The sequence below is a fragment of the Enoplosus armatus genome, chromosome 18 (assembly GCF_043641665.1).
Source record: "Enoplosus armatus isolate fEnoArm2 chromosome 18, fEnoArm2.hap1, whole genome shotgun sequence".
Taxonomy (NCBI): Eukaryota; Metazoa; Chordata; class Actinopteri; order Centrarchiformes; family Enoplosidae; genus Enoplosus; species Enoplosus armatus.
In genome coordinates this window covers 1,204,215-1,222,775 of record NC_092197.1, presented here as the reverse complement: position 1 = coordinate 1,222,775, position 18,561 = coordinate 1,204,215, and the positions used below count along the sequence as shown (strand labels likewise).

Genomic DNA, 18,561 nt, shown 5'->3' with positions numbered 1-18,561 from the left:
CATTAAGAGATTGAGGAGGCTTCAGCCTCTGTATGTGTATGACCATGAAGGATCCTCCATCCTCATTGGCAGGATATTGTATGCTGCTACTTTAAAGCTCCACTAATCAGTATTTTTATTCTAACAGTGGCTCAAATTACTGCACTCGTAGTGATGAACATCACCAGACTGCAGTTCAGGTGTAGCAGCGACCTGGTGATCATAGTGCTGCACAGTGGACAGAAACATGAATCCAAATGAATGCTAATGTTTCTGTGTGTCTGCTGGATGTGTGAACACGTTCACCATAACAACATCATGAGGTGTTAACATGTTAATGTTGTGATTTGAGCTTGTTCTGCTGCCTCTGAGTGGCCAGAAACTCAGTTATTGCTGCTTTGAAGAGTATTATAGCCTCTTTTCAGAGTTAGTAAAATACATGTCACTTTATTATTCTATCAGTTTCCAGTGTCCATTGTAAAATTTCATATTTGCATTACAGAGAAAATAAAGTAATGTCCTGTAGGCCAAAAATCATCTGTGACATCGCCTTGAAGACTCGCTCTTGAAGGAGGCGTGTTCAAGCTAAATCAAGCTAAGTGGACCTTTAAGGTTTCACAAAGATGCAGTAACGTCAACGTACCTTTTCCTTAAAAGATTGTCCCAAAATATCAATTAACAATGCTAACCTTGATAATCCACTTTGAAGGGTCTCACAAATCCACAGAGGCCAACGGTTTAACTATTATTTTTGATTAAACCTGGATTATCCCTTAAATAAATATTTACAACAACACCAAGGTTATTGAATGCAGTATATGAAGATGACATAGCTGTGTAAAGTTACGAGTCGTCGGGTCGTGTCCTGGGTCGGTGACCTACAGCAGGTGGAAGCTTTACAGCAGGTGGAAGCTTTACAGCAGGTGGAAGCTTTACAGCAGGTGGAAGCTTTACGGCAGGTGGAAGCTTTACAGCAGGTCGTAGCTTTACAGCAGGTGGAAGCTTTACGGCAGGTGGAAGCTTTACAGCAGGTCGTAGCTTTACAGCAGGTGGAAACTTTACGGCAGGTGGAAGCTTTACAGCAGGTGGAAGCTTTACAGCACGTCGTAGCTTTACAGCAGGTGGAAGCTTTACGGCAGGTGGAAGCTTTACAGCAGGTCGTAGCTTTACAGCACGTCGTAGCTTTACAGCAGGTGGAAGCTTTACGGCAGGTGGAAGCTTTACGGCAGGTGGAAGCTTTACGGCAGGTGGAAGTTTTACGGCAGGTGGAAGCTTTACAGCAGGTGGAAGTTTTACGGCAGGTGGAAGCTTTACAGCAGGTGGAAGCTTTACAGCAGGTCGTAGCTTTACAGCAGGTGGAAGCTTTACAGCAGGTCGTAGCTTTACGGCAGGTGGAAGCTTTACAGCAGGTGGAAGCTTTACAGCAGGTCGTAGCTTTACGGCAGGTGGAAGCTTTACGGCAGGTGGAAGCTTTACGGCAGGTGGAAGCTTTACAGCAGGTCGTAGCTTTACAGCAGGTGGAAGCTTTACAGCAGGTCGTAGCTTTACAGCAGGTGGAAGCTTTACAGCAGGTCGTAGCTTTACAGCAGGTGGAAGCTTTACAGCAGGTCGTAGCTTTACGGCAGGTGGAAGCTTTACAGCAGGTGGAAGCTTTACAGCAGGTCGTAGCTTTACGGCAGGTGGAAGCTTTACGGCAGGTGGAAGCTTTACGGCAGGTGGAAGCTTTACAGCAGGTCGTAGCTTTACAGCAGGTGGAAGCTTTACAGCAGGTGGAAGCTTTACAGCAGGTCGTAGCTTTACAGCAGGTCGTACAACCGAAGCATCATTCAGAAAAAGAGACGGAGGAGACACCGAGTGGTGGACTGATGGAGGGAGGAGACGCTCACTGTCGGCTTACTGGAGCCACTGTGTTTATGTGGATTGCATCATCTCTCCTTCTCCTCTTCTCCTCTCCTCCTCTACTCCTCCTCCTCCTCCTCCCCCTCCTCTTCCTCCTCCTATTCCTCTCTTCTTCTCCTCCTCTTCTCCTCTTCCTCTCCTCTTTCTCTTTTCCTCCTCCTATTCCTCTCTTCCTCCTCTCCTCCTCTCCTCCTCCTCTCTTCCTCCTCTTCTCTCCCTCTCTTCCTCTCATCCTCCTCCTCCTCTGTTTTCATTCTTCTTCTTCATTCTTTCTCAACTCCCCCCCCCCCCTTCTCTCACTCTTGCCTTGGCATTCTCCCTCTCCATCTGTCAGACTTCTGGAATGGATGATGGAGAGTCGTGTGTTGCCTAGCAACTGTGGTTGCCATGGGAACCTGACCAGAACTGCTGCATTTGCTTGTCGACAGGGAGAAATGAAATTGATTAAAGGAGAAATAAAATAGGTGATGAGAATTGCAGAGGAAACGGAGAGGAGGACGTTAAAGGAGAGCAATAAATGGAAAGAGCCTTGGCGATCCGCTTTCCCAGAATGCAGCGTTCCTCCTAGAGGCCGCGATGTGTATGTGGACAGACTGTCCACGCCTCCAGTCCTTCTCACGTCTGTCCTTTATTCATCCATCATGATTCACACTATCTTCACATCAAAGGAATCTGATTCCAGCTGGTTGGAGTTACTGGACTCTACCAATTGCATATGACAGTAACCGAGCCATGATAGTCATTTATATAATAATAATAATAATAATGATGATAATAATGTTCTAGTAATGTTCTGGAGTCACATTATTCTACTGCACTGTTTCTTTTTAAATGATAACCATCATACTGCTGTCATATACTGATTTCAAACATACCCTTAATAATAATAATGATAAAAATAAAAATAAACTTCTCTATGACTTCTGGTCTGACAAAACCATGTCAAGGTCCACAAGGTAGCTGCTCTGGAGCTTCTGGTCGTGTCACATGATCTTCCTCAGCAGATGGAGTTTGCTCAGTTGTCATGTGATCATACATGAAATAATAACATGTCCTTTTTGTCTGAGCACCTGAAGGACTTCTCCATGCTGGAAACTGTGCAGTACGATTTGAAAGCTCCAGAGCGGCTAAGAATGAACCTCCAACCTCAACCTGTCATGTGACAGGTGACTAATGAAAGGAAGATCACAGATAAATCTGTGTAGAAACATAGAAACATAACAAAAACACTGATGGATTGATGCAATGATGTGAGTCACACACACACACACACACACACACACACACACACACACACACACTCTGAAGTGAATGTATTCTGAACAGCCGTTTTAGATGCAGGTGCGACCGAAGCCTTTACCCATCATGCCACTGGCACCGTACCTCTTATTGCCTTCCAGAGTGGCTGGTATTTATTGGTGCTCTGTTAACATGCAGTGCAGCACTGGCTCACTATTTATCTCCCCTCCACAGAGACAGATGTAAGCTTCTCGCTTTGTTGCCCACTTTTCATTTTCCCCCTGACCCGTCCTGCTCCCCTCTCCAGACTCTGTGTGTGTTCAAGTGTGATGTTTTAACTCCGACAGTCTGTGTCTTCATTTGAACTTCGTTTTGTCTTCATCTCCTCTGAATATGATCAAGGTTACAGCATCTGTTGGTGACCACATCGGTTTCATCCAGTGTGCAGTGATTGATCGTAACGTTCCCAAATACGACTTTAGATGCATCCAGCTTGGATGTGATTGGATGAGCAGATGTGATGAAGCCGAGTGGAGTCCAGCCAGCAGGCCTGCAGACTCTCTCCATATGCTCATATTCTTTATTGTTTCGTCCTGCGTGTCTCGTTAGCCAGTTAGGTCTGAACCCACACGTATAAATCAGAGTTTCTGCTCTGGAGCGTCCCTCCACATGCTTAAGTCTCTCAGCTTGTTGGTTTTTAATAAACTGAAGTCTCAAGGTGTCCATAATTTGATGTAAGTCGCTTGAATTGGTACAACAAGTACAGAGTGTTCAGCTGTTGAGAGCCGAAGTCTCGTTTAGCATATTCGCTGCAGCAGGCTTTGTAAACAGTCAACGTTGTTCCAGGACGAGACATCCGCTCCATCACCATTTGTTTTAAGTTCTGCAAACAGTCGAGTGTTGATGAAGGTAGAAGCTGTCGTGAAAGCCGAAAGGACTTTTTCTTTGTAAATGACTTCTGACCTCAGCTGTGGTCTCATGATCATAATGAAAGTGTCTTTAAAATTAGCATTTCTTTTAAAGGTGCATCATTTAACATTTAATCGTGCTTTCAAGTGTGTAGTGCACAAGATTACAGTAACAGTAACTTTATTTTCATGTAATAATACAAATTCAAAATAGGATCTGCGACACTGATCAGGCTTAATTACATCTGATAAATATTTGATTAGAATTCGTTATATTCTGCTGCTCGTGTTCAGACTGCACTGACAGGTTTTATTAATTATCATACAAAGTTCTAGTTGTTCTGCCTTTTTAACGAGCAGATCACAGACCTCAGGGGAATTAAATGTACAGTGTGGGATGGATTCATATTCAGAAAAATGAGCCTAGGCTTGCCTGTGTGCTTTGGTTTTCAAGTATTAATCGCATGGGCCGGAATTTGGAGTAGCCAATACGTAAAAGCATGTGGAGTAGGAGTAGAGTGTGGAGGACCGAGTCCACTTCACCATATCACACAGATCACAACCATAAATACAGGTTGTTCATAGTATTTAAGTAATATTACACAGTGTGAGAAACAACTGCGACACATGACATAAACACTCGCTGTCTGTCTTTCAGTGACGTCTATAGGTCGGCGTAGAAATCACAAAAATGTTCATCATAATGAAATCATGATGTTTCCTTAATACCCACAGTACTCCAGTTACTGCTGTGAGTAGTGTGCTGAAGTATGTTTTTGTATTTATTGTATTTTTTTATGTGCAGCATGTCCTTCAAGTAAAAGCAACCATGACCTTATGATATATATATATATGTATGTATATACGTATATATAAAACATACATATGTATGTATGTATATGTGTGTATATATATCTATATATATGTATATATATATCGGTGACATCTTGTATTCTTGTATTATATGTTATATATGTGACTATCAAAGACACGTAGTGACTGTGCTATAAGCCCGTAAACAAAGGGAGTGAAAACAGAGAAAAACAGTTCAACACTGTAGTGGAGAACCGGCACTACCTGTACTGTGCCGTAAGGCAAGGCAGCTTTGTTTGTATAGCTCATCTCATGCAGCGGCGCAGTTCAGCGTTCAGCCATTTTATCGTGGTTTTATTTATGACACTGAGCCGGTGCTGGAACAGAAACCCACTTTATGACATCACAATGCCAAACAAATATTCACAGCTCGGTGATTAGCATTTCTGCAGCTAACAGTAGTGGTCTTTAGCCTGCACTCACACATGGTAATCACTATCAGACAGCAGCAAGACCGGGAGAATACTTAACATTGTTTGCTAATCCTGATGTTGCACTTGAATGAATATCTGTCACATTGTGCAACACACACACACACACACACACACACACACACACACACACACTGTGTTCTCTCGGTGCTGGCTCTCTTCCACCAGTAAAGGTCAGTGTATGTATAATGCAACACAGTCAAGTCATCCCTTGTCTCACATGAGCCTCCAATAAGAAACTATTTTTTTTTAAGAAACCCTTTTCCATAAAATGAAGCTCCAACGCTGCGTCGTGTCAACACCAACACTTTCCGTCTGCTCACGTTCACTCAGAGTCAGAGACCCTGACCGTAAAAAGACACTACATACTTGTATTTGTTAATGAATGCTGACTCAACATATCCATGTGAGAAAAGGACGTGAGAGTGAATGAAACACATGTGAAAAGTTGTACTTCCTGAAAGGTAACGCTGATGGGAACAGAGAGAAGACGGAGATAAATACGCCTTCTGTGTGGCGGTAAAAATACAGAACTCTTCTTTAAGATTCTGCTCATCAAGCGTGGTTTGTTCAGATACTCGGTATCGTACATGATGAGTATTTATTTTGTGTAGGTGTGATACACGATGAAATATAATCCACTAAATCTAGTTTGAGTAATAAATCCATGAATTTGAGGATTCATCTAATGTTTTATAATATATGAAGCAGGGTTTTATAAGTTATCATGGTGACGGCCATTTTCTCCTCTGTGGCGATGATTGAAAGGTAAACAGTAGAAACATACCTACAGCTGAAACAATTATTGATTAGTTATTATTAATCCATAAAAGAAATCGATCTCCAAGCGGAGATGCCAAACATTTGCTCAGATGTGAGCAGCTGCTGCTTTCGTCATCGTTGGGCTTTAAGATGTTTTATTAGGGCTACAAAATATTGCAGCCAAATATTTTGTTGATGAATCATTTAGTCTCTAAAACATCAGAAAATAGTGAAAAATGGCCGATTTCAAGGTAACATCATCAAATATGATGTTTTGTCAACCAACAGACATAAACCCAAAGATGTCCAGGTTACTGTGACGTTAACCAGTTCTCACTTTGGAAGCTAAACCATCAATATTTTAGACGATTAATCGATTCATCCAGAAACTAACCGGCACATGAATCGATTATGATTGAAGACGTAATGGTTGCAGACTGTCGGCTGTGTCGCTCTGCTGGGAGTGAAGCTAATACGCGATGTAGACTGAAGTGCCGCAGGTCTAAAGTTGGCTTTCAGAACTCAAATGTCACATTTTGTAATGGATCCTCAGTTCTGGTTCCAGTCGAGAACCGGCTCTGGTTCTCCACCTGCTCCACGCAGCGAGGCCAACTGTTGCCTTGTGTGTGCGCTGATGATGGAGGACGGAGGCCGCTGTCGGAACAAGCCGGCTCGGTATTTATAGACAGTTCAGGTGATCTCGCTAATGAGACAAAGCTCAGAGGAACTCACGTCTGATTTGAGCTTCAGCTAGGTGTGTGTGTGTGTGTGTGTGTGTGTGTGTGTGTGTGTGTGTGTGTGTGTGTGTGTCTGTGTCTGTGTCTGTGTCTGTGTCTGTGTGTGTGTCTGTGTGTGTGTCTGTGTCTGTGTCTGTGTCTGTGTGTGTCTGTGTGTGTGTGTGTGTTCTCTGGAAGAGGCCATTTGTTGAATTAGCTGGGCAGTGTTGAAGTGTTCAGCGATTAAGGTTAATCCTTGAGTCTTGGTGATGTAAGAACTCGTCGTTTTCCTCTCTGTCCCTCTCTCTTAATACCTCTCTTGCACGTTTAGTCCTTGCTGTTGAAGACGTGTGTGTGTGTGTGTGGGGGGGGGTTGTCAGTAGCACCCATTCTGCAAACAAGGATGCCCTGTGCAGTCGGCTGTGTACATACACCATGTGTGGGTGCATGTGAGCACGTTTGTTTGTATGAGCCTGGGTGTCAGCGTCGGAGCAGAGGGGAAATGATGCATCACGTCTGGAGGAGAGATAAAGCAGAGAGGAAGAAGTGAGAATGGATGATAGTAGGCGAGAGGCCCAAAACAAATGGCTTGTGCTCCGAGCGCGCCTCAAACTGAATCAGTGACGCCGCTACGTTGAAACAAAAGCCACTTTTTAGAAGCTGAGAAGCTCATTTTCTGTTTGTTCTGAGGCTGATTTCTGCAACTAAACTGTCGTGAAATATCAGTCAGAGAGAACAGGCCTGTTTCAAATAGAGACTTTATTTATAGTTTCATATGTTTATCATATTTATAAGTCTGCTGCTGCAGTCCCTGTTGATGTAAACACTTCCTCCATGTTTCCCTGTGAACTGATACAACTGATCGTGTTGCTCTGGTTGGGGCCAACACTGTACAATTATTGTAACGCCACATCTTCTCAGGCCTTCCATCAGTCCACCATGCTGCGCTCACACTGCGATGTCCTACAGTCCTACATCAGGCCGATCAGACCCGTGATCTGTGTCTAGATTGAGATCTTGTTAGCCGTCTATTTTTGCTAACACCTGATGCTAATCGGGTAAAGCCACAGAGAAGAGAATACCGACGCAGTAAAACACTGACTGACACTATGTCTCAGCGACATGCAACATGCTGCTGCTTATCTCATTACTCCTCTCTCTCTAGTTGTCTCTAGTTGTCTCCTCCTGATGTCCGTCTTTGTTTCAGTAACTGAAGCCACCCTGTAGTGTGACGTTATCTAGTAACCGGGGGATCACCAGAACCTCCTGGCGAGCAGCACCGTCTACTGTACATCTCATCTCTGTGTCTCCACACCATTGTACACACATAGCTGGTAGCCACGGAGGCAATTACCATGGCAACAGTGCGTCTCATCTCCGCAGGCAATGTGGATGCGTTTTTTATGTCCCCCACCCCTCCTCTTCCTCAGATAATGTTTCACCGAGTGTGGATTTGACTACACGTCGTGAGATTATTATCCATTGTTGGTGTGTTTGAGAGTGACACGGAGTGTGTCATTCTCAGCTAATGATGCCTGGTGCCATCTACTGTAGTTGTGTGTGTGTGTGTGTGTGTGTGTGTGTGTGTGTGTGTGTGTGTGTGTGTGTGTGTGTGTGTGTGTGTGTGTGTGTGTGTGTGTGTATACACATTTGTAGGCTGGAGGCTCAGAATCAGCTGCTTTAGAGGCCCTAATAAGAACAGGACAACCTCAATCCATTATTACGCCTAATACAGCTGCCCTTCTTTCATGTTCATGTGGTGTTCCAGTTGTTTACTTCTGCGTGTGTGCGTGCGCCTGCTGGACACTCGGACACTGGACTTGACTCGACTGTTATACAGCACTGATGCATGCAGATGTAGCTGCATCATGCATTGGAGCTTCACTATTGTGGCATTTTTGAGGGCATCTGGTGGATAAATTCACACAAAATAAACCAAATACAGTGTGTACATAATGTGGTACACTGTACGTAGACCACAGCCTGAAGCTCTGGGCTCTGTGAGGCTCACTGGAAAGAAAACCAAACTGTAAAATGGATTAAAGTTTAGGTCCAAGTGTTTTTGTGGTGGTGGAGTAAAAAGTTCAGTGTGGTTACTATGTCAACATGTCAACATGCCCACAATGACACTGTCCCCAAACTGAAAGTAATGTCAACCATGGCCACATTATTTTAGCGTGTTAGCATGCTAACGTTAAAAGCTGATGATGGCGCTAGAGTATTGACTGAAAAGTCCGTCAGTATATTCTACGTACTAATATTGTGTTTTTGCAGTTAGTATACTAGAAGTGTTTTGCCATTTTGTACTAACAGGAAATGACGTACGCCGTCATTCAATCAAAGTGCGACTTTAGAATCTCACTGCCAGTTAAACTTCAGAGAAAGAAAGCAAAATGTTGTTTTAAAGTAAAAGTTATCAGAATTGGATCAGTCAGTAGTGTTTGGTGCTTCTCCTCACGGTGTCCCTGTTCTTTGTGTCCTCCAGGCTTCCTGCTGTTCAAGGACTTCTGTATGAATGAGATCGACGAGGCCGTGCCGCAGCTCAAGTTCTACGAAGAAGTAAGTCTAAAGTGTCCCGTGTGTGTTTGGGATTAGACGGCGTCATGGGATGGGTGAGAGATTAGGCCTGTAATCCCGCTCATTCAGATTCGGCCCTCCCAGGAAGCGCTTTGCGTTGTTTTGTTGTAGTGTTAAGCTGACCTCGTGTGTCTGTTTCAGATTAAGGACTACGAGAAGCTGGACTCCGAGGAGGAGAGGTTGAGCCGCAGCCGGCAGATTTACGACGGCTACATCATGAAGGAGCTCCTGTCCTGTTCACACGTGAGGGCACCTTCAGATCCACACTAATGCACTCGAGTCAAGTCCCCCTGCGCTTCTGGCTGCAGGTCGCTGGACTGTAGGGGGTCCCGGTCTCACACCTTGATAAGACCTTCGATAAGATAAATCTGAGAAAAAGAAAAGAGGGGTTTTCTTCTGGAAAAATGTTTATTTCTCTCCAGTCGTGTTAAATCTTTGTTCTTGTGAAGTACTGGGTAGTTTTTGTGAGACTGAGACGTAGAGCTGCAGCTAACAGTTGTTTTCATCATCATTGAATCTGCATCATTGAATTATTTTCTAATTCGATAATTGTTTGGTTTCTAAAATGTCAGAAAGCAGTGAAAGATTTCAGTTTCATGAGAGACCAAGGTAATCTCCTGAAATTCTATATATAAATGATATAATATGAATAATTTCATCTCTACTGAGAAGTGCTCACAGCTCGTAGACGATCAGTAGATATTGTTTTGTCTTTTAGGACATCACAAGTCAGAGAGGTCGGGAACCCCCCAGACACGGACACAACACCCGGGTTTAGCATCAACACACCCGCCTCACAGTGGAAAAACACACTCAAACCCAGAACAACAAGAGTTACATACGTGACCACAGTTCTATGAGTTCTGGATGACCACCAGGACAGAAGCTCCTTTCAGACCTCGTTACCGAAATGTTCTGGCAATTTTACAAACTTTATAAACTTTACATAAAAGTCACAGTGACTTACGCACAATGAAAATAAAATGTATTTAATATGAAACACTTATCATGTCAGATCAGACCACACTAATAATGTTCCCCCTCCCAGTTCACGGCGGAAGAGGTAAAAAAAAACAACAACCACAACAGTGATTATACCATCACCTCCTCTCTATATTTTCGGTTTCCACTCGTTACAAATGTGTGTAAGAAAGTCCATACTGTAGTAAAGCAACTGATGATTTACTAACTAAAAGGAGTGGATTTAGAGTAAATGACTCCACGTACTCGAACACAGAGTGATGATGGGAGGTGCCTCTGCCAGAGTCCATCCACACACACCACAAACTGCCACCGCAGCTTCAGTCCTCCTGCAAGGCAACAATTAGGCATGTAAAGTGAAGTTAGTGCTCGCTGCTGTATACAGGGAGGAAGTTATTAAACACACACAGATATTAGTGTTGGTAGCGGCCTCGCAGCAGCAGCGCAATGTCCTGGTCATGTTACATTCGAGGACGCAGAGAAAGCAGAAGTGAAATTACTGGTAACGCTGCATTTTTTAATGACCCATCCTTATTTCCTCCTCTTTGTCTCAGCCATTTTCTAAGAAAGCCGTGGACCACGTGCAGAGCCACTTAGCAAAGAAACTGGTTCCCCCAACTCTCTTCCAGGTAAAACACCTTTCAACACGTATATGAGTGTTTGTTTTTTCTTGTACTGTGTTCATGAAGACTGAAGAGTGAGAGGGAACCACCTGAAACAGAAGAGCTAAATGGAATTCAGCCATCATTAACGTTATTTACACCTGTGACACGTCAAAATGTCTTCCATCAAAGAATATTATTATTGAAAAAGAATAACAGATGAACATCTCAGTCTAATCGAAATCACGCACACACACACACACACACGCACACACAGTAACCTTTGCAAGCCTTATTTCTACAGTACGCTGCAGTCTCAAGGCAAAACGTTTTATTTTCATTATTTTATTTTTTTCCCGTATGAGTTTCAGTAAGTCCTTTTCCCTTGTTAGTAGATTCAGAACGTGAGAAATAACAACAGATAAATGAATAATAATAATGTCAGAAGTCTTCATCTTCCTAACGTGTGAAAAGCCTGCGGCCTAAAAGCTCATAACGGGACTTGATTTGTTTGAATCCCTCATTTTGGACTGTGTGTATTGGTGTCTTTTACTGTTAAAAAGTCAGTACGATGACTTTACAGAAAACATTATTACACTTGATGAAATATAATATTACCCTCACGAAGCGACGGTGCTCAGCGGCTCTCCGTGGTCCTCCGGGAAGGGCCAATCAGGAGAAAGTGGGCTTTTAAAGAGACTGGAGCTAAATCGTGTTGTTTCAGACAGGATGAACTGGGGGGCCAGTATGAGATAAATAAGGACTGTGAATCATGTAAAGCTACTCTAGTGGAGTCCCAGAATATATAAATTTATAAAATAAAGAGCTGGAAGCGCATAATAGGTCCCCTTTAAACTCTAGATTCTCCGATTCATACGGTTGGTAATTATGCATTTAGTGTGGAACATCAGTTGCCAAAAGGCCACCCAGTAAAAAACAGTCCTGTGAGAAAAGAAACAACAGTTGTTTTCTTTCAGCTCAATAAATCTAATCAACAATTTCCTCTTTTAGGCGACAACACGGATCTTATTCTGGATGTAAAATTATCCAGTGAATTTCCCCTCAGAGATATTCCATCAACCTGTCAGTGTTTCTTGTATATGTTGTGAGCTCTGTCATATTCAGCTGGAACATACAGGCGACAGAAGCCTCAGTGACAGGAACTGACCACAGTCCAGTTCAGTCACAGTAAGACGATGTATTCACATACTGAACTGCTGTTTGTGTGTCTGTACCCCCCCCCCCTGCAGCCATACATAGTGGAGATCTGTGACAGCTTGAGAGGGAAGATCTTCCAGAAGTTCATTGAGAGGTAAGACGGGGAAGGTGGGGGTGGGGGTGGGGACTGGATGGAAGAGTTTCACCATTTCTTCACCGCATTCATTAAATTCACAGTTTACACTCTGGTTTTTCTTCTTTTTTTCTCTCCTCAGTGACAAATTTACTCGTTTTTGCCAGTGGAAGAACGTGGAGCTCAACATCCACGTGAGTACAAGCTTTCAGAAGTCACTTTCACACCTGTAGTTTGGTTAATGTGGTCCAGACCAACACCCCAGTCACACCGACGCCAGGTTTTTTGTCTGTATCTCGCTGGGTATTCAACACAGGCTAAATGTTTGCAGTGTACCCATGGATGTACAGAATCACTGGTCGCTGTGATACTGAAGAAAACTTCTCAGGCAGGTTCTGAGTTATAAGGAGCATCTTTTTTTTATCATTTATCATCATTATCAAGTGGATTTGTGGGTGTTTATTCACGTCAGTTTTGACTGTGTTTTTTGTTGAACTTCATGCTGAAATTTGATAGTTCAGCTTTTGAATTCATGCTGAAACTAGAGACCATCTTGTGATGGGATCACAGCAGCCGCGCCGCCGCCCACATACTAACATCCGTTAAGAACGACCATTAGCGGGGATCTGCTCTCACACAAGCCTGTGGTCGGTCTGCTTTGCTTTCGGTACAGTTTGGCTTGTAAAGCCCTCTAAAAGATACTTTCAGTCCCGTCCTGCCTCTTAAAGTCCGCCTGCTCACTGATCTGTCCTCAGCTGACCATGAACGACTTCAGCGTGCATCGGATCATCGGCAGGGGCGGCTTCGGAGAGGTGTACGGCTGCAGGAAGGCCGACACGGGGAAGATGTAAGGAGGAAAAAAAGAAATACAAAGGGAATAAAATACATTCGTGCTGGGAGCTCCTGTGTGTGACCTGTGCTGTGTGTTGTTTGACTGTCAGGTATGCCATGAAGTGTTTGGACAAGAAGAGGATCAAGATGAAGCAGGGGGAGACTCTAGCGCTCAATGAAAGAATCATGCTGTCATTAGTCAGCACAGGGGTGAGTTACACACCGCGAGCTGCTTGAGGTTAAACTCAGCACACCGACTGACACAGCTAACGTTAGCATGCTAATATATGACCTGTTTAGAGCTAATCGGATGTAGTCCCACTCATTCTGAACTGCATGAGTATCACTGACTCACGCAGATATCAATATGAAAAGTTGTGTTTCATCGAAACTCTTCCCCACTACAGTTGTTGTTTTTGGGCGTCACGATGCTTCGATGACTTCCTGTTTACATTGTCGATTGTTTTTGATTGCACGTCCCTGCTGACCCTCCACCTCTGCAGGACTGCCCGTTCATCGTGTGCATGACGTACGCCTTCCACACCCCCGACAAGCTCTGCTTCATCCTGGACCTCATGAACGGTAAGGTGACCTCCGCCCCGCCTGGCCAGACTAAACTCAGGCCCCCGTCAGTCCATCCTGAGGCACAAAGATCAGATTACTGAGAGTGTCGCCGGCCGGTCGGGTCTTTCCTCCCCCAGAGAATCAAGAGCTGATGGGATTTTGACCTCACTGATGACGCGTCACACCGCAGCGACCTGCCGAACATCTGATATCGGCCTTCTTCTAACGCTCCTCGCGCCTCAGCGTCAGTGTTTCCTCTTAAGGGTGGACCGGCGAGCAGCCAGTTTCTGAGCTTCCAGCCAGTCTCACAATCAAAGCCTGAGTCACCTTTTAAAGTCAACACTCACAAACACAGTCATCATCAGACCGTGTACAGTGTGAGGGTGCACACTGTTCAGCTGCAGTTGTGCTATAAATACAGCGAGTCAATACATGTTAAGACAGAGACCGTTGGGGAGGACAGAGTCATAGAAGGCCTCCCATCGATTCTCATTTTCTCCCCCGAGAAGATTACCACAACTTATTGATGGACATTGATTGAGGCATGAGGTGTTATGAGGTCATGCTGACACACTTTATGTTCTGTGTGTGTGTGTGTGTGTGTTCAGGGGGCGACCTGCACTACCACCTGTCTCAGCACGGCGTGTTCAGCGAGAAAGAGATGCGCTTCTATGCGGCTGAAATCATCCTGGGTCTGGAGCACATGCACAACCGCTTCGTCGTCTACAGAGACCTCAAGGTAGACCCCTCTGATCCCACCGTGTCCCGTGTCCCCCAAGTCCTGAAACAGCCACAGTTTAATAATGATAATGATATTCTTTATTTGTCTTATTGTCAACAAATCCCATAAAAAGACTCATTTCACAGCATGTTCATAAGAAAGTTTCATATTTTGGATTGTAGGAAACAGGTGACACGGATTCAGACCCTGAACATTACAGTTCTGAGCTCTGTGACTCAGTCCACTGAGCCACCATCACACCTCCACAGATGCTATATCAGCCGTGTTTTCAACTGTCCTCTGTTTTTCCTCCAATTCCCCTGTTTGGACTGGTTGCCATAATAACAGATATATTTTGCTGGAAGTCAGGGAACAGTTTTAGGGCTTCAATAAACAGTGCAGCACAATGCAGATAATACTTTTAGGCTGAGTGTTGGAGGGGAAAGAGAGTGAGTGAGTCACGGTTTTGCCAAACAGCGGAGGATAACCAGGACAGGAGGTTTTCTTTTATTGTATCCACGCAGAATTTTCTCCTGGTGAGCGGAAATTGTAACTTAAGTCGTGAATTAGTGAGGTCTCCAACATTGTTTCCTATGCTTATGATCTTATCTCTCATGTTGTCCATCCATATCGCCCTCTCTATCCCTCTCTCTGCCCACGTGTGTGTCCTCCCTCAGCCAGCTAATATCCTGTTGGATGAACACGGCCATGTTCGGATCTCCGACCTCGGCCTGGCATGCGACTTCTCCAAGAAGAAACCTCACGCCAGCGTGTACGTATCGCAGTCACACTCCATTCTCACAGGGGCTGATTCTGATTTAAATATTATTTATGGTTGTTGTGTTGCAGTGATGTTATTAATACAGTGTTTGTTTAAACGTGTAGCCCTGTTGTTGTTGAGCCTGGTGATAGAGACGTGTTTGTTTATGAAGTTTAATAAGTTAGATTTTATGATTTGTGATTTTTTTTTTTTTTGTTGCTGTTTGTTTTCTGTTTGTGGTGATGATGAAGGTGACATGATTTCCTGCAGCAGCATCATCATCATGTATCACAGAAGCAGCCAGAATCTAAAAAGTGTTATTACAGTTATTACGAGGGATGAGGGGAAATATTTGATCACCTCTAATATTAACCCTGTCTGAGTGTGTGTCTGACTTGAAGCTGTGGTGTCTGTCTCAGGGGCACTCATGGCTACATGGCTCCAGAGGTTCTTCAGAAGGGGACGGCGTACGACAGCAGCGCCGACTGGTTCTCCTTAGGCTGCATGCTCTTCAAACTCCTCCGAGGGTAACCGCTCCTCCTTTTCTCCGTCTCTCATCTCATCTTTTTCTTCTTCTGTGCTCTTTACTCCCGCCGTGTCCCGACTTCCTGCCTGCTTTCAAACCTCTTCTGCCACTCTGAGTAAACCTCTTTGAATCTGCTCTCCGCATCGCCGTCTGTTTGGTGTGTGTTTGATCTTGTTTGTGTGCAACCTGTGTGTGTGTGTTTGTTTGATCTGGAGTGTGTAAATGCCACAGGTCTGGGCCCAGTAGGTCAGAAATCAGGTAAAAGGGGGAAGAAGAGCGAGTGTGTGTGTGTGTGTGTGTGTAATGGTTGCCAGGTCTGAGCGAGGAGAGTGTGTGTGACGTGTCTTTCCATTGATGTTTAGATCAGTGTGTTTGAACACTTTAAAGAGGAAGAGTGTGTTGGTCTTTGGTGAAAGGTTGGCTGCTGGAGAGATGGATGGACACGTTTCAACACTTGAGTTTAAAAGTCTGAATCCTCTTTGTTCGAAAGTAAAACACATTTCAGTCACATGAACTCTGTTATAAACAATATTACATAATTTATTCTCCATGAAAATACGGTTTTAGCTGACTGGCTTTCACAGACTATAAACATCTTGCAGAATCTGAGTATGAGGATTATTCCAGCTCGAGCAGGGCAATAAATCAAGAGAGGATGAGTCGGACTTTGTTAGCCTAGCTTAGCATAAAGACTGGAAGCAGGGGGAAACAGCTAGCCTGACTCGGCCCAAAGTTCAAAAATACACCTTCCAACCCTCCAAAGCTGTCTCATGTATTTTAGGGACGGTTGAAAACCATCCAAACAGTCCATGTTTGCTTTATTGCTTAAATCCTGACTTCTCCTGAGCTCTCTGGATGCAATCATCCATAAAGTTCAGACTTATTGATCGTCGTCCTTCCGGGCTTCAGCAGTGGATTCTGATGTCGTTTGGCTCCAGCTGAACAATTAGACTCATTGAAGATGTAGTTTGGAAGCTGCTAGTTTCCCATCAAGGCTGCCAGTTGTCATTTGATCACTTCCACTAAGTGGAGCACGGCGCTCTTTGTATCTTGGATAGAGATGCTGTTCTGTCAAATATGTTTACTTATATATGGGCCTCACTCGGGGGCTGTTGTTCTGCATCAAACTGTGTTTGTCTCTCCAGCATGAATCCTTCAGCTCCCTCAGAGACGTCCAGTGTAGCCGCTCCGCTGCCTCCTCAGCATTCAGAGGAACAATCTGATCCCAAACTGCTTCGCTTCAGCTCGGCTGATTAAATGATGACAGTCTTTCCGTCTCTTAATGTACAGAGAGAAGGTGTAATGTTCAATGCCTATAATATATTTAGTTTTCCTCTTAAGTTCTGTGTTTGGAGGCCCAACAGTCACAGTAAGTGTGAATGTGCACACAAACACGTTCCTAAATTCACATTTTAAGACTAAGCATTACTAAACGCACATATAACGGACGTCAGGCAAGAACATTTCCATGTTTCTACTGTAAACTCAGGGCTGGACGACGGCTGCTTGTGGAGTTTTTTTGTCCTAAATATGAGAAAATAGGTGAATGTGACAGATTGTCTTCATCACTCGTCACCACTAAAGAACAAAGCTGTTCCTACACGAGGCCCCTTGTTTCAGTGTTTGTTATGAAATATATCTGAAACACCACCTGATGAACACATCAGTAAGAAACGAGTATAAGTGAACTGTGTGATGGACTTATAGTTCATTTAAACCTGTATCTGTCTGTTTTTGTTGACTCGTTGCTTAGCAACACATTCAGCTGACTTCTCCTTTCTAGACTTTTCCTAGACGGATATTGCAACACAAGTTCTGTTACTGAGGAACGAGTAACAGGAAAAGAAGTGAACGCTGGACACAAATCAGTTTAATGGGCCTGAAAAAACACAAGTGATGAATGAGTTTGTAGATTCAAAGAACGCTTTTATTGTCGCGTCCTCTAGAAGACTTTTACTTTGGAAGTTTCATTTGACAAGGACCGACTTAGCCATTTGATGCGTTTTTGCATGTTATCCATCGCCACCATTTTTTCTTGCGGTAACCATCGTGCCTCACCACTACAGCTGTACGCTAGCAACAAATTCAACTGAAGCTAGTTAAGACGTCCAGCTAACTTTAGCTGCTAACATACAGCGACCCTGGACGGGCGAGTTCACATCTACAGTCAAACCGCTTTCCTTCAGTACTGAATGTGAACTCTCAAACACCCTTAAAGCTCCAAGTCAGCATTCGAACACGCAGGTGGTTGATTAGAGCGATCTGGATCTGGATCTGGATCTGGATCTGGATCTGGATCTGTTGTAGTATTTAGGAACCAAGAATGTGAACGTATGGGGAGTTTGACTGTTTGTGCTTGTGTCTCATGTATTCTTGGTTTTCCTTCATCTTGCTCTCCTCCTCCTCATCCAGCGCTCATCCCTCCTCTCTGTGCCCCCCCCTCACCCCCTCCTCTTTTCCAATAATCCACAGTCAGTGCAGAGTGTCAGTATCTGTGTCTCTCTGCCCTCTCCTGTCCAGGCACAGTCCCTTCAGACAGCATAAGACCAAAGACAAACATGAGATCGACCGCATGACGCTCACCATGGTAAGACACATCCACACTCCGCATGTTTCCTAGAAGTCAGCGGTGCACATGATGGCGGATGCACATATTACAAGGAGTCTCTGTGTAAACACGCTCTAAAGCACATTGGCAATAAGGCTCTTTACTTAACCCTGAACACATGGGTTTGGTCTGTTTACCTTTACAGTAATCCCAAATGCACACAGATGTAAATATCCCTATGCATACTGCAGAGTGTGAAGAGGCACGCTCTTTAGAAGACTTAGATCTACCTGTGTGAGCCACATTCTGCTCTCTAAATGTGTGGGCAGTGTTTTCCTTCACGTCCCTGACAG

At 44.2% G+C, this 18,561-nt stretch overlaps 1 protein-coding gene across 1 annotated transcript in view; it reads left to right on the top strand.

Moving 5' to 3' along the window:
- Positions 1-18,561, top strand: part of grk3 (G protein-coupled receptor kinase 3) — a 42,688-nt gene that overhangs the window by 16,050 nt on the left and 8,077 nt on the right. Inside the window, exons 3-14 of the mRNA XM_070924680.1 lie at positions 9,293-9,366; positions 9,526-9,627; positions 10,920-10,994; positions 12,218-12,279; positions 12,401-12,452; positions 13,014-13,105; positions 13,200-13,299; positions 13,593-13,671; positions 14,262-14,392; positions 15,052-15,146; positions 15,554-15,661; positions 18,181-18,247. Of these exons, the coding sequence (XP_070780781.1) occupies positions 9,293-9,366; positions 9,526-9,627; positions 10,920-10,994; positions 12,218-12,279; positions 12,401-12,452; positions 13,014-13,105; positions 13,200-13,299; positions 13,593-13,671; positions 14,262-14,392; positions 15,052-15,146; positions 15,554-15,661; positions 18,181-18,247 (1,037 nt within the window). The remainder of the gene's footprint in view (positions 1-9,292; positions 9,367-9,525; positions 9,628-10,919; positions 10,995-12,217; positions 12,280-12,400; positions 12,453-13,013; positions 13,106-13,199; positions 13,300-13,592; positions 13,672-14,261; positions 14,393-15,051; positions 15,147-15,553; positions 15,662-18,180; positions 18,248-18,561) is intronic.